The following is a 22,513-nucleotide window of genomic DNA, read 5'->3' as shown; positions in this document are numbered from 1 at the left end:
ATTCATAAAGGAAACGGTTTGTCTTTGACCCGCTGCTCAATGGTGACTTTGTCTGGAACTGTTTGTTTGGACCATCATGTTCCTAAAATGTAAGCCACTAAATATTAATTTATTTTTTATTGAACTGCTTTATAAAATCAATGTGACATTTGATATTAAAACTCCCTTTATAATCATGTAACTACCCACTGTAGGCCTATTCTATTTTTCTCATATTTCTTTATGGCTTTAAGGTGTCATAAAATTGATAAAACTGCTATATTTACAACCCGCGATGTACACGATACAGCGGATTATATCGTTAGTATTAACCATCATTGGATATGAATGTTATCGTTCGAAATGAACTGGTGACGTATCTTCTTGTTTTTTTTTTTTTTTTTTTTTTTTGTATTCCATTAAGCGCGAGCTTTTATGACGTCACAATTCACCCGTTACAGTATTTAAAGGCATGAAAATCACTTGTTCATTTTATTAGTTGGTAGCGACTGTTAGCGGCTGGTAAACGGTGTTATCGTGGGTCTGCTTTCAACACTGAAAAAAAGCGACTGGTTTGGAGAGTGTACGTGAACCCTGTGTAACGTTACATCCCAAAGACTCCCCCATCATGACGGAGAACCGTCAACCGGCGCCTGTTGGTGCTCTTGAGACCGATGGAGGGAGAAAGCAGAAGAGCTTCTGGAAGTGGGCCGCGCTCTTCACTTTCCTTCCCGCAGAACGGGAACATATGATCTGGCCAAAGCTGAGGAGAAATACGGGATAGAGGCGGAAACACACTGGAGAGATAGCGATGGTACAATCACATCAAATACTGATAAATTACTAAACTAATTCCTTTTCCTTATTATAAAATAATTATAATAATAATCTCTGTCCCAAAACACTGCTGTAATTATCACACTAAACATTTTAGATTAAAAGAATAAACATTTTGAGTTTAAATTTTCGGATATAAATTCAATTCAGAACTACTCTTAAATCAAGAACCAGATTAATTTGAGTATGTAATATTTTACTCTTTTTTTTTAATGTAATTCATATTATAGCTCCAGCTCCTGAAGGCCTCCCTGCTGCTGAGGAACAGCAGAAACACAATGTCCTGGACAAGAGTAAGATTAATAAATATATGAGAATTAGGAAATGTTATTATAAATTATTTTGTATAGAATCAAATTTACATGTAAAATTGTATTTCATACTTACCACAATTGTTTGTCTGTTAATAGGCCTGAGTGTACATGAACTCTGTGTACAATCCAGAGACACCCCCATCACATCTGAGAACCGCCGTCCCAATCTGTCTGTTGGTGCTCTTGAGACTGATGGAGGGAGAAAGAAGGCAGGGAAAGAGGAGAAGAAGAACAGCTTCTGGAAGTGGCCCGCTCTTCACTTTCCTTGCAGTAGAGCTGGAACATATGATCTGGCCAAAGCTGAGGAGAAATACGGGATAGAGGCGGAAACACACTGGAGAGATAGCAATGGTACACATCAAAAATTGATAAATCACTAAATAGTCAGTTACAGGAACTTCTGTTGTTCTTCTTTTTTCATTAAAAAAACAGTGCTGTCATCATCACACCAAACATTTTAGAATAACAGTATGAATATTTTTGGATATCAATTAAAAGAAAACTACTCCTAAATCAAGAACCAAATTACTTTAAACATGTAATAATTTTACTCTTAATAATAAGATATAACCCCAGCTCCTGAAGACCTCCCTGCTGCTGAGGAACAGCAGAAACACAATGTCAAGAGTAAAGGCCCGTTCACACCAACAACGATAACTATAAAGATAAATATATTAACGTCCACACTAGCGTACAATATCGCCTTTTTATTCCTACAGGCCTTAAGAATAATAAGTCCATTAGAATACAATTAGAAAATGTTATAATAAAAAAAAATGTGTGTATGTGTATTTTAAACTAACCACAATTGTTTGTCTGTACATGAACTCTGTGTACTATCCAAAGACACCCCCATCACATCTGAGAACCGCCGTCCTAATCTGTCTGTTGGTGCTGTTGAGACTGATGGAGGGAGAAAGAAGACAGAGAAAGAGGAGAAGAAGAACAGCTTCTGGAAGTGGCCCGCTCTTCACTTTCCTTGCAGTAGAGCTGGAACATATGATCTGGCCAAAGCTGAGGAGAAATACGGGATAGAGGCGGGAAACACACTGGAGAGATAGCAATGGTACAATTACAAAAACATGTCGTGATGATGCAAATATTGATAAATGACTGATTCTTCATTTACAGAAACTTCTGTTATTCTTCCTTTTCATTAAGAAAAAAAAAAAAACTGCTAACATTATCACAACAAACATTTTCGAGTAACAGTACAGATATTTTAAAGTTGACTTTTTTTAGGATATTAATTCAAAAGTGCTCCTAAATGTGTTAACAGGCCAGAGTGTACACCAACACTGTGTACAACCCAAAGACACCCCCACCAGATCTGATGAGGCACCTGTTAGTGCTGTTGAGAATGATGGAGGGAGAACGGAGGCAGGAAGAGACGAAGTCCTCCTCACTGCTGAGGAACAGCTCGTGCAGGACATCCTGGACAAGGGTAAGAATAAGAAATCCGTGAGAATTAGAAAATGTTATTATAAACCATTATACAGACAGTATAATATAAACTTGCATTTCATACTAACCACAATTGTTTGTCTGTTAATAGGCCACATTCGCAAGCAGTATAGAATCGGCCGCATGCTTGGTGAAGGAGGATGTGGTTGTGTTTATGAAGGGACTCGCTGCAAGGATGGACTAAAGGTAAACATTTTCTTCACTTTAAAAACTTAGCATATCTGTTTAGGATTCATTACCGGAGTGATATCAACTATCTGCATGTGCTAATTGTTAATTCTTTGTTTTGTTGATTAGGTGGCTGTGAAATGTTCAAAGAAGATGCCAGCCATGCCATATATCAGAGTGGTGAGTAGACTGCATTCTCTATGTTATTGTCTCTTATTCACTGTTTTCAGTTTATCACATCCTATATTAATGTTAACCATAGACTACAATTGAGCTTAACTGTTTTTATTTGTGAATTATTTTGGAAACCACCTCCATCTAAGCATCATGTTTTCTTTCTTTTAGCCTGGTCATCCCAAACGTCTCCCCATTGAGATTGGCCTGATGCTCATGGCCAATGAGGGCCCTAGCGTTTCCCAGATCATTAAGCTGCTTGACTGGGAGGATGACACAGAGCACTACGTGATGGTCATGGAGTGCCCTGTGCCTTGTGTGGATTTGTTTAGTTTTGTGGAACATAGAGGAAGCCTTGATGAGGGGATGGCACGAAATATTATGCGGCAGGTCACTGATGCCGCTAAAACTTGCTGTGATCGTGGTGTCTTCCATCGTGATATAAAACTGGAGAACATCCTGGTGAACCAGGACACCATGGAGGTCAAATTAATTGACTTCGGGTGCGGTGCGATCATGAAGAAATCTGCCTTCAAAGTCTTCCATGGTATGAAGTGCTTTATTAATTATCTCACAGAAACACATCTTGTATGTACTCAACATGCTGCGATAATTTATTAAACATCAGACATCTTTCCTGCAGGCACAAGACCGTACTGTCCACCCGAGTTCAACTTGAAGGGCAGGTACCACGCAAAGCCGACCACAGTGTGGACACTAGGGTTCCTCCTGTATGAAATGCTGTGTGGTGAATGTCCTACATCCTATGACCGACACATGATCACCGTGAACCTCTGGACCAGACCTGGCTTGTCAAAAGGTGAGATCTTCATCAAACAACGAACTCCAGATCATACAAAAATGACCAATAGCTTCAAAGAGAGCAGGTGTAAAGTATAAGTTTATAATCAAATGACTTTCTTGTCTTTTCACACAGAATGCTGTCGGATGATTTGTGATTGTCTGCAGCCTGATCCACAGAAGAGACTCAGTCTGGACACGATGCATCTCCATGACTGGTTTAAGGTACGGAGTCTAAGACTAGTTAAGCTTTTTTTGGTTTAGTTTGATCATCAGTCGCCATTAACTTAAAATCATTTTTCTCTAAATGTAATGTATTTAGACAAATAATGCTGATTTATCTTTTGTTTCAGGTCACGGAGTAAGACAAAGAACCTCAGGAAACAACTCCTGTCACGGCCACCCTGTTGTTTTCTGTCTTCAGTCAGCTTTGCGTCTGGTGGACTGACAAGAGTGGCCTTTCCATCAGTCCACTCTGGCCTTAGCGTATTGCAGGCCCTGCAAGTCCTGGTAGCATCTGCCGCCTTGACTTGAAGCAGCAATATTAGTGTCTGGCCGTATTGCTTGCTTGAGGATCTGTAAATAATAGTTAATTGTACATTTGTATTTGTTTATTTATTATAAGGAAGTTGGTAAGAAATGTATAATGTATAATTTATAAGAAAAATATAATAAAATTATATATTTATATTGTGCTGTTCACTTGTAGTTTCATAGTATATTTCCCTACAGTCCTTTAGGCTCCTGCAGGAATATTTTCTGTCATGTCTAAACCTGCATTTACAAGATATATAGTATATATACTATAGTCAAAATCATTATGAGTCAATATCAGCCGGAATCTAAACAATTAAATGAATCAAAATTCTTTTGTGAAGGTAAGAGTAACAACTTAAAAGTTTTGTTAAGATTGTTTTCTAAACCTACACATTTGGTCTACACATTCAGTGTATGACCAAACAAACAAGACAATTAATGTCATTTACAAATACTATCTAATGAGTTAAAATCTGTCTAATCAATTGTGTTTTATTATTTAACTTACAAATTCTATAACCCAACACTAGCTTATGAACCTATAGTGGAGTTACAGAAAGTGTAAAGTCCACAATATTTCCATTGTTGTTATTGATTGTGAACCAGTAGTTCAAAGACTGGTCATTCCAGCTGAAGAGACTGTCTACTCACTCTACTCTCCACTGTCTGGTGTCTTTTCACCAAGGTTATAGTGTAAATGAGCCTTTCAACAGATGATTAAAATTAGATTTCATCTCAATTTCAACATATAATTGCTACTTGTTAATAATTGCTTCTTTTTTTTTGCCCTGCTTTCCAAAACCTTAAGCACAAAAGCACAAACCATGTTCCCCAGCGCTGGGATGTGTCTCGATTTTTAACAGTTCCTACAAAACCTACAAAAAAATTATCATTTTCAGCCTTATATAAGCCTTATTTTCTTCCACTGGCAGATTAATCAAAGCCCGCTATATTGGATGGGAAGACTGCCTGCAGCTGCTCTCAGGTGTTTGACCTTGAGTGTTTTGGTATTGGCATTAGCACACCACAAAGTTATACTGAAAGGTATAGCGATGAAGCTCAAAGGTTGCAAGCAAGGGTAGCCATAAAAGAACCATTCTTTTTTAGAGTGCAGAACAGAGGTGCTGTGGTCGTTTTTATGCCCTTTTTCTGGCCTGTGCCTCCTTCTTGTGTCTAATTAGAAAGTGGTCAGTCCTGTCCTGTCCCTGCCAATCAAAGATTGATTTGGCACAACCTGCTCTTGCTCAAGGTCAGTGGCATGTCTGGCATACTGTTTCAACATCACATAAGAGAGCCTTTCTGCCTTTTTTCAGTGAATCTTTCTGAAGGTTATATTGTTGTGCCAATAGGTGGCGACACGTGACTGTCATTAAAAATGAGTCACACAATGAATAATTTTGTAAATTTTTTAAAGAAAGAAACATATTTAAGTAAGTGACTGAATCATTTACTCAACCAATTTGTAAAAAAAAAAAAAAAAAAAAAAAAAAAAAAAAAAAAAAATTGTTTCATTCATATTGAAATAAGTTTGTGATTGATTCACTGAATCATTCACCCAACTGATCTTACTTGCAAATATTACATACATGGTAAGTGTTTTGAATTAAATTGATGCTTCTCACTTTAACATTTTACACCTGACAAACTGTTAGTCTGTGAGTTATTGTGATTTTTTAGTGGTTCTTTCTGAAGGTTACGTCATCCTAACAGTACTTAAGAACAAAGTCTTTAGAAGTAAGCAAGAAAACAATTATTTCAAATGATTCATTTAAAAATGCTGATTCATTCAGCAATTAAACATGAGTCAATAAATCATTCCCTTAACTGATTCATGCAAAAACGTTGAATGATTCAAGAACGAAACAAGTATGAGTCACAAGTCATTTGCTCAAGCAATTTGTTCAAAAAACAGTTTCATTTGTGATGTAATTTTATGAATGATACATTGAATCTTTCACTCAAGTGATTTTCCTTGCAAATAATGCATGTAAGCTTTCTGAATCAGTGGATCCATGACATATATAAAATTTTATTTAAAAAAAACCCTGATAATAATTGATAGGGATTTTTAGTCTAGTTGGCACTGTCTTTAAAAGTAAGTCACTGAATCATTCTTTTAAATGATCTTTTTTTTGAAAAAGCTCATTCATTCAAAAACTCTGATTCAGAATCATGAGTGACGGATGGAATAATTTACTCAACAGATTCATTCAGAAACGCGGATTCCTTTGTAACTAAACAAGTGACTTTCTTTATGATTGAATCATTCGCTCAAATGATTCGTTCAAAAATAATGATTCGCCATGCATGTGTTGATTCTGCTGTAATTTTGTTTGGAAATATCTTCTCTGTAGGAACATCTATAGGAAATGTAAGTTACTCAGTAATAACTTTATGTTTATTCAACTGCTGTATCAGCTATATCAAATCGCATTCCTGCTTAAATTTGCTGAATGTGGCCACGCCAGGTATCGACAGCACCCCTGTGCTGCAGCCCCAGCGGACACAATATGATCGACAGGGATTTCTTTCTCATCAACCACTCTGCTTTCAGCGTTAATTTACACCATAGAGAATCTCTGTGCCTCTCTTGAAAGAAATTAATTAATCGCCAGCAGATTGGCTCTTGTAATAAAGCAGCTGTGGTCTGGTTTCCCCCCAACGGACCAAAGGAACCAGTGATATGAAATACAGCCTCCCTCTGTGGGTCCACTTAGGGCTGCTAATGAAAAGTCTAATATAAACTAACGATATAGCCTTGGATACGGTCACTGCATGGCTGTATGTGTAGCCATTTAAGTGCTCTCTACATCTCAGCTATTTGTATCAGTTTGCAAAGATTCTACCTGGATTTAATTAATGTCCTTTGTAGCATTTGTTTACTCAGTGCCATCTGGAGGCTTGGGTTAATTTGACCTGACTGCTTGCTGAAACAGATCAAGGGAACAGGTCCCACAGGTATAGTTACTACTGTCTATTGCTTTGGTTTGTCAAAACAAATGGCAGTTACGTGGTCAGATGAACAGATTGTCTAAGACTTGCATTAGAGGATAGGCAGCCCATTGTTAGCAAATTCCCCTTCGCATTCATCCACAGAAGTGTTTGCATCTGAATGGTGTTCAAACAAGACTAGTGTTAGAATTGATCTCCTCTCCAGCCACTTAGCTTCGTTTTCGCAGTTATTCTGGCTTATTTATGCCGGCATTTTGGTTTAATTAGTCTGTACCAGTACACACATGAATTTGATCAACGTGTCTTATTATTACTGGGAACATTAGTGATGCAAAGAGTACAAATTTAGCCATATCTAATGAGGCCACTATCATTTCATCCAATATTATGGACTTGTTTGGGCCTCTTGTTTTGTTGGCTGAACTGATTACACACTTTATCTTGTGTGCTGCAATTCACATTGACTGATATGCATATTGTAATTGGTCTACCAATTTAGTAAACAACACTTTAGCATAAGAGTGTGTTGTTTTTAAATGTTTAAATACGTTATCCTATCCTAGTTTAGTATACAGAGACATTTTTAGTGAGCCATTTGTAGGTTTAGGTGCATAAATGTTTTAAATAAATACTGCGGCTCTGTAATGATGTTCATTTTAGCCCTGTCCAGCCCAACACAAGAACATTGACTCTACCAATGGAGTGCAACGGTGGGGTTCCCGTTCATCTCCTCCATAGGGGAGCAGATTTTATATATATATATATATATATATATATATATATATACACACACACACAATAACTATGAGCTATGTTGTTAATCAGTGGTATATGCTTTATTGAAGCCATTAGCCCACTTGAATGATTTATGTTTGTATTAAGTAGTCATGTGTAACAGTAGAATTCCTATTGAAAACTACACTTAAACCTAATCTAATAGTAGCATCTAAATAAACCTGATTTATTCAAGTAAAAAAAAAAAAAAAAAAAAAGATATAATATTGATATTGCTGAATCAATGAAAATAGTACTTTATACCACCAAATCTACTTTACATGGGTTAAATAGATTAGGCTATAGATTTTTACTCATTGAAGTGCACTGTCTCACCTTTATCTTTTTGTTCAATTTTCAAGTATCTTTTTACCAAAGACTTAAAATTCCTATGAGTAAAATACTTCCAGAAATGTTTGAAAACAGTCATTGGTTTAATTTGAAAAGCATACAAGCATATTACTCTTATTGTTTCTACCATATAAAAATATAAAGGTAGAAGTAATAAGTAGTTCTGATTTCATTATTTTTGCAGTTCTGTTTGGTGATGGTAGGGGCACAGATACAGGTGCATCTCAGTAAATTAGAATGTCCTGGAAAAGTTAATTTGTTTCAGTAATTCAACTCAAACTGTGAAACTTGTGTATATAAATAAATTCAATGCACACAGACTGAAGTAGTTTAAGTCTTTGGTTCTTTTAATTGTGATGATTTTGGCTCACATTTAACAAAAACCCACCAAATCAACGAATCTCAACAAATTAGAATACTTCATAAGACCAATAAAAAAACATTTTTAGTGAATTGTTGGCCTTCTGGAAAGTATGTTAATTTACTGTACATGTACTCAATACTTGGTAGGGGCTTCTTTTGCTTTAATTACTGCCTCAATTCGGCGTGGCATGGAGGTGATCAGTTTGTGGAACTGCTGAGGTGGTATGGAAGCCCAGGTTACTTTGACCGTGGCCTTCAGCTCATCTGCATTTTTTGGTCTCTTGTTTCTCATTTTCCTCTTGACAATACCCCATAGAGTCTCTATGGGGTTCAGGTCTGGTGAGTTTTCTGGCCAGTCAAGCACACCATCTAACCAATGGTCATTTAACCAACTTTTGGTGCTTTTGGCAGTGTGGGCAGGTGCCAAATCCTGCTGGAAAATGAAATCAGCATCTTCAAAAAGCTGGTCAGCAGAGAGAAGCATGAAGTGCTACAAAATTTCTTAGTAAATGGGTGCAGTGACTTTGGTTTCCAAAAACTACAATAGACCAACACCAGCAGATGACATTACACCCCAAATCATCACAGACTGTGGAAACTTAACACTGGACTTCAAGCAACTTGGTCTATGAGCTTCTCCACCCTTCCTCCAGACTCTAGGACCTTGATTTCCAAATGAAATACAAAACTTGCTCTCATCTGAAAAGAGGACTTTGGACCACTGGGCAACAGTGCAGTTCTTCTTCTCCTTAGCCCAGGTAAGACGCCTCTGACGTTGTCTGTACCCAAATTCCTTGACACGTCTCTGTGTGGTGGCTCTTGACGGTCCTCATAAGGCTGCGGTTCTCTCGGTTGGTTGTGCATCTTTTTCTTCCACACTTTTTCCTTCCACTCAACTTTCTGCTAACATGCTTGGATACAGCACTCTGTGAACAGCCAGCTTCTTTGGCAATGAATGTTTGTGGCTTACCCTCCTTGTGAAGGGTGTCAATGATTGTCTTCTGGACAACTGTCAGATCAGCAGTCTTACCCATGATTGTGTAGCCTAGTGAACCAAACTGAGAGACCATTTTGAAGGCTCAGGAAACCTTTGCAGGTGTTTTGAGTTGATTAGCTGATTGGCATGTCACCATATTCTAATTTGTTGAGATTGTGAATTGGTGGGTTTTGGTTAAATGTGAGCCAAAATCATCACAATTAAAAGAACCAAATACTTAAACTACTTCAGTCTCTGTGCATTGAATTAATTTAATACACAAGTTTCACAATTTGAGTTGAATTACTGAAATAAATGAACTTTTCCACAACATTCTAATTTATTGAGATGCACCTGTATTACATACTTCAGTTACACACACTTTAATTGTGTTTTGCCAGTTTTGTATAGCCTTTTCTTTGTTGAGTGCTTTCATTTTATAAAAAACAAACAAGAAGCAAAAAGCAAATAACTTTTTCGGGTTCAATTTTCCTCTTGGCAAGACAGTTGGCTGTAAAATGCCTCAGTCTGGATTGAATCCTTAAGTGGCTGTGTGACATCAGGTTTTGATCGGTCTCTGGGCCTGAGTCTGCCTTTGATCTGTGCTTGTCAGATCCAGAGAGTTAAATGTGACTGGGAGAGTGCACCTGCGACCTGGCTGGGAAGATTATTCTGCGTCAACATTCATTAACCCCGGGCCATTTCCATCAGTATGCTCACAGCTGTAAGTGTGAGACTTTATCTACAGGAAACACGGCCACACGGCTCCTCATTTCATTTTCATATTTAAATGCCTGTTCTCTTGAACGCACCCTGTTGGCACATTTAAATAGCTCTGTCCTACTCTGCTGGTTCTGAATAGAGGAAAAACAAAACAGGAATGCGTTTGTTTGCTCTCCGAAGCCAAATGAATATTCTGACTCAGTTGCCGCATTTGCAACGGGAGTACATTTGGACCACTCATATTAGACAATTATTTATGAAATAATTTGAAAGAAACAATTAATCCAATAATGAAAATTATTATTATTATTCATCCTCATGTCATTCTCTACTGTAAAAAAATTATAATTTTAATGGGAAAAGACTGTAATGCTATGGTAAAAACTGTTTGGTTAATGGTAAGTTATTTTAAGTTCTGGCAGTGAACTTACAGTGAACTAACAGTGAACACGTTAATACATTATCCATGTTAAATATATTTATTAACATTAATATGAGAATATGTATATAAACATACTGTAAGTTGCACAATTACGATAATATAAAATAATATACATAATTATGTTAACAAAATAAATTGAATTTATTAATAATGAAATTGGATAAATAGACATAAATATCTGTTCCCACTTTAAATGTCTTAAAAAATAAAAATGTTTACAGCAGGTATTTGAGGCATTTTATGTATTATGGTTATCATAATAAATCATTGCATTAAATTATTTTAAATCAAAAATAATTGTACTATAAAAAATATAGTAAACGTGCACAAAAGCCTACACACCATGTCCAATGTCCTTTTATAAAACGTCTTCAAGTCTATTTAGAGACCATAAAAAACAAAAGTGCTCAATGTATAACAAAACTGTGCAAAGTGCAAATATCAATAACAATGTAAAGGGTTGTTTATGCAGTTTCTTTTCTAAATTAGCAAAGATTTCTGAGCAAATTCGTCATGTCAAAAAGTCAAAGGCAGTCTTGCAATGACGTCACAGTATCGTGAATAACGACGTCAAATTTATCGTCTTAACATTTCAGAATGCTGATTTTTGCTGAACTGTCCCTTTATGCTTTTAATATGTGTAAGCTAGAACCTGCATGCAGTTGTGGGGTTTGCGTGTTTTCTTATGTTGCAGATCTAAAAAATCAGCCTTTCTGTACACATTCAAACTGCAGCAGAACACCAATTCATCTTATGGCAGGACCCACTTAACCTCTGGTGGGCTCTGTAATTGCCTCTTTGGCCTATGCAGCACTTCAAACGGTGACAGGTGGGGAATTTGAGGCCAAAACCTATTCAGCGAGAGAATGGTATTTAGCATTGGACTTTCTTTTTTCAGTCAGTATTCCCAGGCCTTTGATAGCATATTAAGGACAGAGCAGGGAAGTGGTTAATCATCTCCTCCTCACACCTCCCAGCAGTTGGGCTCATCCCTGCCAGGCTCTGACATTTCCCTCCTTCAGCCAGACCCCGCCATCACCCGCTCGCCTAATAGACACTGACATATAGCCGCTTGAACGTCACAGGAAACTTACAACTGCAGGCCACAGCAGACCTACCTTTCTTTTCTCTTTCTATTTTTAAAACAATGCAGGTTCAGTGTGGAAAGTGTTTGGTTAAAGTGGAAATAAATCTGCTGGGGCGAAGGCTACAAGGGTGACAAGCCCCAGTTTGTCAGTTTACGAGGGCGTATCAGTGTTTGATTGGTCTGCTTTCTGAGGTCACTGATTTTCAGCTCTAAATGAGCCGAGGCACCGCAGTAAACCTATGGCCATGGACCGCCGCCGGCCAGCCTGAGCTATTCTTTCTTTGTTTGAAAGTCATAAAGAAAAGAATTACACAACTGTGTGGATGAGAGAGCTCAGTAAGAGCTATGCAGCGTAAGAGTCTAGCATTTGTTATTTGATGTTAGATAGAGACTGTTGTGTTACTACTAATGAAGGACATTGCTTATTTATTTGAAAGCTCTTAAACTCTTTAGAAATCATCTAAGACAGCATTTCTTTGAAGCTGTAGTCGTGCTCTCTCAATTGTTACGCTTTCTGTATTTAAAGGAGAGGGTTGGATAATATTCAGAAATCATGAACTGCCTTCTTTATCTTTAATGAGATTTTTAGACAGATGTCTCTGAATATTTATTGAACACGTTTATTATAATGATATATTTAATAACTGGTTGCAATTAATAAATGTGCTTTTATTGATTGTTCATTATAGTTTCATTGTTTTATATATATATATATATATACACACACACACACACACACACACACACACACATATATATATATATATATATATATATATATATATATATATATATATATACATTACATTTACATTATAAATGGTATTTCTTCATATTTAATGAATGTGTCTTTTATTTTATGGTTCCTCTTAATTCCCAGATTGATCATAATAATATAATATAATATAATATAATAATATAATATAATATAATATAATATAATATAATATAATATAATATAATATAATATAATATAATATAATATAATATAATATAATCCTAAAATTAAGGTACATTTATTTACTTGAAATTATTTGAATAAATACTATAGCAAATTACATAAATACTAAATTATGAAATATACAATTATTTATGGCATTTAATTTTTTTTATTCTTTATTCTATTCTATTCTATTCTATTCTTTTCTATTCTATTCTTTTTATTTCCACATTACAATTCTGCATCTTGTTTTCTACCTCAGTTCAAATCTGTGAATTGAATTGAAATTTAAAAAGCACTATCAATTCTGACTTGCACACAACCCTGAAGCGGGAGATGACAAACTTCTCCTTCAGATTAAAAGAATAGAGATTCTCTGAAAGAAGTGTTTAGCAAAGCAAATTGATTGTGCTGTGTCATCACATTGCGTGGGCTTGCTAATCAACCTCCTTTTTAATAACTTCAGTGGCTTCAATCAGAAAAGTGAGCCCAATCGATCAGGACAACCAGTCCTTGAATTCACATTTGGAAAGCAACACAAGGCACTCGTTTTGCTAAATCTTCTAAATGTGTGTGAGCCGAGATTAAATGGCTTTAGAGGTTTTGTGAAAGTTTCGTATTGGTAATCAGGGAGTATTAACCGTAGCCTCTCATCTAGCAAACTTCTAACCTGAGATTTACTGCACTGTCCCTCTTAGAGCTGTCATGCCTGGGCAAACGTGCACTGCGTTTTTCCACCACTTTTTCTCTTTCATCATTCATTGAGCTGAGACCAAAAGAGTATTTGGATTTAAGTTGTTAATGTGAGGCTAGCTGAGCCTAAATGCGTTAGTGCCTTGAGAACTGATCATCCGTAGATGGGCAGGCAAATTGGTGCCCTAACCATGATGAAGTGCGTTGCAGTGTGACTGTTACTGAGCCACCCTAATATTGAAGACTGCTGCAATTCCTGCTGACTGAAATTGCAGAACCATCATTCAGAATGATTGTGACCTGACACTCCTCCTCATTTTCTCGTTATTCCCTCTTTGACTGCGATAACATGTGCTTGACACAGTGTTTAGAGTCAAGTCGTGGCCTAATGGTTAGAGAGTTTGACTCCTAACCCTAAGGTTGTGGGTTCGAGTCTCGGGCCGGCAATACCAAGATTGAGGTGCCCTTGAGCAAGGCACCGAATCCCCAACTGCTCCCCGGGTGCCGCAGCATAAATGGCTGCCCACTGCTCTGGGTGTGTGCTCACGGTGTGTGTGTGTTCACTGCTGTGTGTGTGCACTTTGGATGAGTTAAATGCAGAGCATGAATTCTGAGTACGGGTCACCATACTTGGCTGTATGTCAGGTCACTTTCACTTTCATCATTACTCTAGTCTTCGTCGATTTGCTGCTCAAGAAACATTTCTTATTGTTAACTATGTCAATGTACATTAACAAACAGATGTGCTGCTTAATATTTTTGAGACCCCCCCCCCCCACACCCCAAGGATTTTACTAATAGAACGTTTAAAAGAACAGAATTTATTTGAAATTTAAATCTTTTGTAACATTATAAATGTCTTCTCTGTGATTTTTTTATCAATTAAATGCACTCTAGCTGACTGAAAGTATTGATTCAATTACTTCACATAGACTTTATTGGTTCTCACCTGTCTCGTAACAGCTTGCGGTGTACCAAATTCAAATTTGCATCTTTATAATAAAAATATATGGCAAAAGGGAACATTTAATGCAAAACAGAAATTTCCTTACTTTTAGAAAGCTTGGGATATAGCGCATTAGACTTTTATAATGTTTTTCCATCATTTGTTTTGACAGCCCTTGTTCATCATTCACTTAAAGGCAGCGTGAACATCTGGCCTAACTTCATTTGTGTGTGTGTGTGTGTGTTACAGAAGAAAGAATATTATATTTGTTTTGAATGGATTGAGGTGAGTAACTAAGTACCTGGATTTTCTCTCTTTTTTTTGTAAGCTAACCTTTTAAACGCAGCTATGATCCTGTTGAACATTATTTTTGCATCATATTGTATGATTTTTTTTGACCTCTCCTTTGTAAGATTTGTTTTTGGTCCACATTTGTCCTGTTCCCTGCTAAGAATGATACTTTTTGTTGCAATACAGAATAGAAAAGCTTTGAATGGAGCATCATCCCGACTCTGCTAATGGACACTGACACGCACCAAACAACTGGGACTGAAGTCATCGTGTCATAGCTGGAGATTACTTTAGAGTCAAGGGTTTTCTCTGTGGTTGTTTGGCAGCGTGCAGAGCTGAATTCAGTCCCCTCCAGCATTACACAGGCTTGTTCCCTTTTGAATGTGCTTCAATTCAAACTGCCAATGTTGCATAAGCCCATGCTGACTTCTCTGTCTGCAAAACACGATTTGACAAGCTGTTACTGTAAATCAGATCAGACATGTTTAAGGTAATAGAGATCATGAGGCATATATTAAATAGTTTCCTTTCAGAGGGATTTAGTGGTTACTGAGTGATAGTGAAAACATATAATGAAGATTATTAGGTTGTTGATCAGAAATCTAATGGAGCAGAAGAGCATATTTTCAACAGTCTGCCACTAAGCCCTCTTTTGAAAATCCTCTTTGTCTCTGTGTCTGTAATCAATCTTCATTAATGGTTTGGCAAAACTCCACAAAGGCATCTGGAATGAACAGAATGACATTATAACTAATAATACAAGATAGAGATAAATTTCACTGTCATGGACTGAATTTAGCACCATTTGAATGGTTTCCCAGGGTGTCATATGCTAAGGAATATTTAAATGTCTAACATTTATAAAGTAAAAGGGGGATGTGATGTAATTTTATATGCATATAGGCAACAGCATGTTGCAACTGAATTCAGAGGTTATTCTTTCTTGATTTCTTAATCCCATTTAACACACATTGTCTGGCTTTACAAGTGTGACACGTTCTACAATAACTTGTCACTGTTCAGATCATAGGGAGTTCACATCTGTATTAAAATGCAGTTGTACATTTTTACTGTTTACCTGGTCATAGTTATCTACTGTTCTTTGTTTTTAGAAAGAAAGAAAATACTTTGTGCTAAATATCCAAAGGCTCATAAAGGCTCATACCTATCAAATAGCAGCCAATCGCATATATTGGTGAAAACATTTTCAAAATATTTAAGCATTTTCTCTATTTAAACGCTGATTAATTGATTTAAATAGCAATTAAAATACTACAGTACTTTCCAAGTCAGGAATTTTCTCTTTTGGGTGGTGGAGATAAACTAACTGACATTTCAGATTTTAGACATTTCATTAAATTACCTTTGAACATTTATTTTCCATACAGGGCTAAATACGTATTAGAATGAATGATTTCTATAAGTACATCTTAACATAAAAGCCACATGGGGGTTGACTGCATTTTGCGGTATTATGTATAATTTTACAGTCTGTTGTTAAGCTTCTTTGTGGTAAACATTTTATATTAATGATTTATAAGCCCCGCTATTTACAGAATCTGATGCAGTTTCCCTCTGTTCACTTTGTGTAATGATGCAAACTACTGTGATCTCAAGACACCCTATTATTTCATGCTTTTTTGTTTACAGAACAATATGCAAAGGTGTACCATAATTAGTATCTACTGCTTTGTACTCCTACATTTCACGATACAGTTCAAATCCAATTCCCCCGTTCTGATACACAAACCTTTGATTACATAAGCCTGAATATAAAAACCCAGTTACGGGCTCTCCTCACAGCACATATTATATGTGTAACAAAGTCATTATACAAGAACATTTTGATCAAGATTATGGGCTAGTAATAAGCCTAATAAAGTCTAACAAAACTTTGATTGTATGACCTTGATACAAGCCCAGAAAGTTTGTCAGATAATTGCTATCATAATTGAGTTTCTTCTTCATCTATTCATTATTATATTCATTTAGTTCCTTTTTTTTTTTTGTAAAGCAATTACATGTAGACTGTTCTTCTTTTTTTAAGTGAATAAAAACGTCATTCCTTAGTGACTGTATTCATAAAGTATACACTTACAGCTATATTAACCCAAACACTGCAGTTATCGAGCACAGTACAATTTTCATTGTCTCAGTGCACCAAAGCGACATGCTATGCAACACACATCCAATAACCATAATGTCAGCAAGAGTAATGACTTTATTTAGAAGTTGTAAATATATAAAGAGATGTTTTCAATTGATTTACTCGGATAATTGATGGGGAATAAAACCACAAAAGGGGCTACAAGCTTCTCCTTTAAGGCTCCTTTAGGTCACTCGATCCACCGGCACCAGGATGAACATTGTTTTTATGATGGTTCTCGGTTATGACAACCATGCACGATGCAGACTAATTGCTTTCGGAGCACAGGTCAAGCCATCGTGGAGTGTCCCAAGGGTATTTGGAGAGAAATAGGGGAATAATTTCCCTGTGCACTCTTCTGTGGTGTCCAGAGACCTGTTACCAACTGATCCAGGCAGAGCAAAGTAATAACCCTCCGGCTGTGTTTGCTTTTGGCTCCGGCTCATGTGAAATTGAAGGGAGGGAGAACATTGATCCGTGTAGGGATGGAATGACCTCCGAAACAAATGTCAGAGTAAGTCTTAACCCTTGAACCTCTGCTCAAATGCTATTTTTCTGGCTCCCATGCCCGCAAGAAACGTCCGTCTGTACCAAATGCATGCACACCCGGTATGATTTTTCGACTCCGGGGGCTTTGGTTGAGCTCGGTATGTAAGCCGTGGTTGATGTTTAGTATTCTGAAACAACATATCTGTCCTTCAGCCACCTTTGCTCCCTTGAGTCCGGACATTGCCGTGGGCAAAGATGTGTGGTCCCTTTCCTTCTTGTCAGTAGCTTTTCTCAGATAAGCATGTGGCAGATACATCCTCTTATCCTCCTTTGTCCTGACTCACTTACCTTGGACTGTGTTTACTCTAGGGCCACAATATGGAGCAGCGAAGGCGAAAATCCAAAAGGCTGCATTAGAATTCCATTTGAATTCCTTTGCTTCAGTGCACAGTGCTATTAGATGTGATTATTTCCGCAGTCCGGCAGACATGCCTTTGTTGGACCATCTGTCGATCAGGGTAGCAGGCGCAGTGCAAACACTTATGGCAATATCACCGACTTGCCATTTGGGATCTTTTTTGGGGGGGTTCTTTTCCCCCTTTTTTTAATTACGCTTTGCTTCCAATGAATGCAATAGTTTAAGAAGCACAAATACGGCTTAGTGGCGTCCGCTTGGATGAGTGTCTCCGTTTCCTTAACATCAGAGTCCTGGCAAGAATTTATCTCCTTCGCGAGCATCCGTGGGCTTCAGAGAGGAAGCATTATCATCAGCGGTCTTGATGATGGCCTGGCTAAGAGCTCGAGAATCGTGTCGCAGGCCACTGGAAGTCTAGCTTTGTAATGATGAGTGTTGTATCACCAGGCTGCAGATGTTCGTCCTGCAGGGTGTCCGAGAAAAGATAGTCAAGCTTCTTATGGCTGCCATAAAGGGGGACAATGTGGTGTGTTTAAAGCAAAATTTCTTTAATTATGACCATCCTGGTGAGGCTGGCACTGCATTAACCTGCCATTGGGCCAATCTGGTAGAGAACACACTCTGTGGGGGGTTGCAGTCTCTAATGGGGTCTTTTGCGCTAACCTTTCTTGACCAGCTGTAGGAGTAAAAACACATTCTCGTGATCATTAATGTAGGATTTTTCTGATGGAAATTCAGAGCAAGTGAGGCTGAGATGTTTCTGTGAAGTGCCAACTCATCTAGGTCATTACGAGGGTGGGAAACAATGTTCCTGAGCACATTAAGAGCCCAGTGGACACGGCTGTCCCGTTGTTTGTTCATTCGGCTAATGTTCCCGCTCATTGTGCTCCGCACTGGTGTTTGAGAGAGAAAGTCACAGTGCTCTATTACCACGCTTTTCAATTAATCCATTAGCAATCCGTGCAGTCGACTGAAAATAATGCTTAAAATGCTTCTCTAAGAAGTGTAGAAAGTGAAAAAGCGTATATAAAAGACGTCAAAGTTTTCTCAGATTTAGTAGCGCCTATTAAAAAATTATACTATAATGCTGACCAGCGTTCAGCATTGTCATGGCAGATCAGAGCACTTGTCAAGTCTTGACAAACTGATTAATTGATGCAGGTTTGCTTTAAGGGCAGGAAGCTGCTGATGTTCTGTGGAATCACAAGCTTTGTTCCACTGTCTGCGCTGAAATGTGCCAAGAACACAACTTTGTTTAAATGGAGCAGTCAGATATTTATTAGTTGTTTTGGAATAATTACAAGTAAAATAGGGTAATTTGAAAGAGAATAACTGTAAAATCACAATTTAGAAATTAAATATACAAGGCTAATACACTATACCATTCAAAAGTTAAGGGATGACAAGATTTTTAACATTTTTTTTTTAAAGAAGTCTTTTATGCTCACCAAGGAGAAACCAGTAATATTGTGAAATATTATTATAATTTGAAATAACTTTCTGATTTAGTAGTATTTAACTGATTCATGAGGTGGCAAAAATGAATTTTCAGCTTACTCCAGTCTTCAGTGTCACATGATCCTGTGTTAGAAATCATTCTAATATTTTTTTTTTTTTTTTTTATCGTATTATTATCAGTGTTGAAAACAGTTTTGAGGCTTAATATTTTTGAGGAAACTATGATGACAAACTTTATTTAGTTTTAAGTGGATCATGTTCGTAATTAATGAACAGTCTGGTTACACCGATGCAAAATTTACTTATTTATGCTTGGTTTAAAATTCTGTTATTTTCAAGTGCAGCCAAAAACATTTTGACGATATGCAGTTGGACAAAATAAACTATGATGCATTTTTTTTTTTTTTTTAATTGTTTGATGAAAGTTCAAAAGACCAGCATTTATTATTTTAACTTTTTTATATCTTTACTTTCATATTTGATAAAATTAATGCATCATTGCTATAGGAAAGTATAAATTTCATTCAATTTTTTTTTCCTTTATGAAAAAAAACCATCACTTTACACACTTCCACTTTAAAATTGCACTGTTCTGGGAAGTATTTTACATTAATTTGAAGAGATCTACAATATATATATATATATATATATATATAGAGAGAGAGAGAGAGAGAGAGAGAGAGAGAGAGAGAGAGATCATCAGGTCCTTGCTAAACATCGTAAATTGCATAAAATAATAATAGCTCACTCAAGAAAGTTTCATTGGATGTACTGAAAGAAATATCCTCTAATGGGGAAAGTTGTTAATTTGGTAATTATTTCACCCAATTATCCTATTACCACCAATATGACCCATCTGGGCCATTGTGTGTATCACATGATAGGCATTACCAAGGGTTAATAAGCCAGCCAATATGAGCCACAGTCTGCCACCTCTCATGTGATGCCTTGTATGAAAACACAAGAAGTAACACTTAAAATAGATGACCACTATATAGAGGCTATTATTTTTGTTTGTAATATTTATTTTGCTTTATTTCTTTATTGTCAGTAATTTTGTGAAGAGGTTCTGCCTCTCTTGCTTAGCCAGAAACAGTCAGAAACATATTTAAAGATTCTCAGAAGCTATTTGTGATAGAGGCAGAGGAATGCTTTTGTTTTTCAGAGCGGTAGTTGTGCCGTGTGCACAGAGACCGGGTGGCATGTCTGATTTATGCACAGGTGTTGAAGTTGAGAGATAGCGACAGAGCCTAGTCCGTATAATTAATTCCCTGCACAGTTCAAGTCCCTTCCGTCGTCCCGCCCAGCACTACTCTCTCTGGCTGACCTGCACACTGCTCCTCTTTCACATTATTACACTGCGGCGGTAGCAGCAAAGGTGGTGCCACTGACCCAGCATGCGTGCTGCTGACATGTGTTGCGAGATTATGGCGTGCAACATCATTTGAATTAGGTGTAGTGAATATCTTAATAACCCAACATGTTACTCCACGTCTGAGCCATGGTGAGCACAGGAGCGTGACTTTTGTGCATGCATCTGTTTGTAAGGAAATCCAATTACGTGTGTGTGTGTGTGTGTGTGTGTGTGTGTGTTTCTGGGGGTTTGTATTCTAGGTCTGAGTGTTATGCGTCAGATATGGCTGGTTTAGCCCCCGGTGTGTTGTGCAGTGCTACATGTCCAGACTGACAGAGCAACATTGAAACTGAGAGGCAATAAAGCAATTGCACTCAATGATTGATAGCACCTTGCTCTGTGACAGTGGTTCCCATTCAGGTGTACATGTACCCCAGAGGTACTGAAGCAGTGTCCAGGAGGAAAAATTCTGGTTTTGCTTTGTTAATCCTATAAAATAGAAATTATTTTTAAAATAACAACATTAGGCCTATCATTTGTCATTGTATTTTAAATTATTCTTTTCTTGCCATGAATATAGCCTTTGGTGGTGACATGGCATAACACAATATTAAGGCTGTCAGTAGATTAATACTTTAGAACCGTGATTATTCTTAGTATTTTGTACAGTTCATCTTTAAGGAAGGAAAACAAAATAATGTGTGCAAGTTTAATACATGTTTTCATGTTTATGTATTATGGAATGCACGAAATATTTAATGTATGTATCATAACATTAAAAAAAAAAAAAATTGTGTTTAGATAAAGTATCAGATTAGTGGCATTTATTTTAAAAACAGATACAATCACTTTTTTCAAGAAAACATTTCACAAAAACAACTTTGGTTTTAATTTGTAAAAATGTGTTGTTGTTTTTTTTTAAGACAAACTTTATTTAGTTTCTAGTTGTAAAATATTAGTGGATCATGTTCGTAATTAATGATGCGATGCAAAATTGACTTTTTTATATATCTGCTATAGCATTATTTATTTGCAAATGGAACTTGGTTTAAAATTCTGTTATTTTCAAGTGCAGGCAAAAACATTTTGGCGATATGCAGTTGGACAAAATAATGTGATAACTCATCATAATAAGGCTTAATATAATTTGTGTAGGCTACAGTGAAAAACCAAATGTTGCAATTATCTTGTATCTCTTTATTGTCTATATTCTCTAGGTTGTATATCATGTACACTCTTAAAAATAAAGGTTTAAAAGGGGGTACTTGCAGTGACGCCATAGAAGAATCACTTTTGGTTCCCCAAAGAACAATTCTTAAAAAAAAAAACAGTGGTTTCTTAGTGTAAAGAACTTTTTAACAATCTAATGAATTTTTTTTTTTCTTCACATGGAAACAAAGATGCCAAAAGGAACCTTTATTTTTAAGAGTGAATTGCACTCAGCTTTACTGAAAGAACTATAGGGATCAAAAAGGTTGCTAATACTACTGCTATCTTGCAGAAACAGTTTTTGAACTGAAGTATAGCCTTCCTAAAAGAATAAAGTATAGCCTTCCTAAAAGCTAAAATCACACTGGTAAAAACCTACATTCAGAGCGTGTGGCTGAACACATGGGTGTTTGCCCTTTGGGGCAGCAGGTGGCTTCTTCCCACAGATGAATTAGTCTGGACGTGGTTGTGGTCTATCACATCGCCCGAGCAGGTGTAATCGCTGTGTGCTTCCATGCAAAAAGACATTGGGAGGTCCTCTGTTACAAGGAGAGATAAAGTATGAAAATACGTTAAAGTACGAAATACACTGTCAAATGTGTGAAGAAGAGAAAATGGTGAAGATTGAGG

The 22,513-nt window shown here is 36.8% G+C and overlaps 1 protein-coding gene and 1 long non-coding RNA gene across 3 annotated transcripts; both read left to right on the top strand.

The window, feature by feature from the left end:
• The first annotated feature begins 698 nt into the window (after nt 1-698).
• Nucleotides 699-2,177, top strand: LOC122136524. The gene is made up of 4 exons (XR_006154198.1): nt 699-793; nt 1,047-1,109; nt 1,227-1,481; nt 1,977-2,177. It is a non-coding gene; the product is annotated as an uncharacterized LOC122136524 (long non-coding RNA).
• A 249-nt stretch (nt 2,178-2,426) lies between these two features.
• On the top strand, nt 2,427-4,363 carry LOC109060623 (serine/threonine-protein kinase pim-2-like). 2 transcript variants are annotated; one of them, XM_042720097.1, is made up of 7 exons: nt 2,497-2,574; nt 2,686-2,780; nt 2,892-2,942; nt 3,108-3,483; nt 3,580-3,756; nt 3,874-3,962; nt 4,091-4,363. In XM_042720097.1, exons 2-7 carry the CDS (start codon nt 2,718-2,720, stop codon nt 4,100-4,102), a joined length of 768 nt encoding a protein of 255 aa, XP_042576031.1. In that variant the 5' UTR covers nt 2,497-2,574; nt 2,686-2,717; the 3' UTR covers nt 4,103-4,363. The 2 variants fall into 2 exon arrangements, with proteins under 2 accessions (XP_042576032.1, XP_042576031.1); XM_042720098.1 differs by having other exon boundaries at nt 2,427-2,574; nt 3,874-4,363.
• Nucleotides 4,364-22,513: the final 18,150 nt, after the last annotated feature.

The sequence above is a fragment of the Cyprinus carpio genome, chromosome B3, assembly GCF_018340385.1.
Source record: "Cyprinus carpio isolate SPL01 chromosome B3, ASM1834038v1, whole genome shotgun sequence".
In the NCBI taxonomy this organism is placed as follows: domain Eukaryota; kingdom Metazoa; phylum Chordata; class Actinopteri; order Cypriniformes; family Cyprinidae; genus Cyprinus; species Cyprinus carpio.
This window is presented reverse-complemented; position numbering and strand designations above follow the sequence as displayed.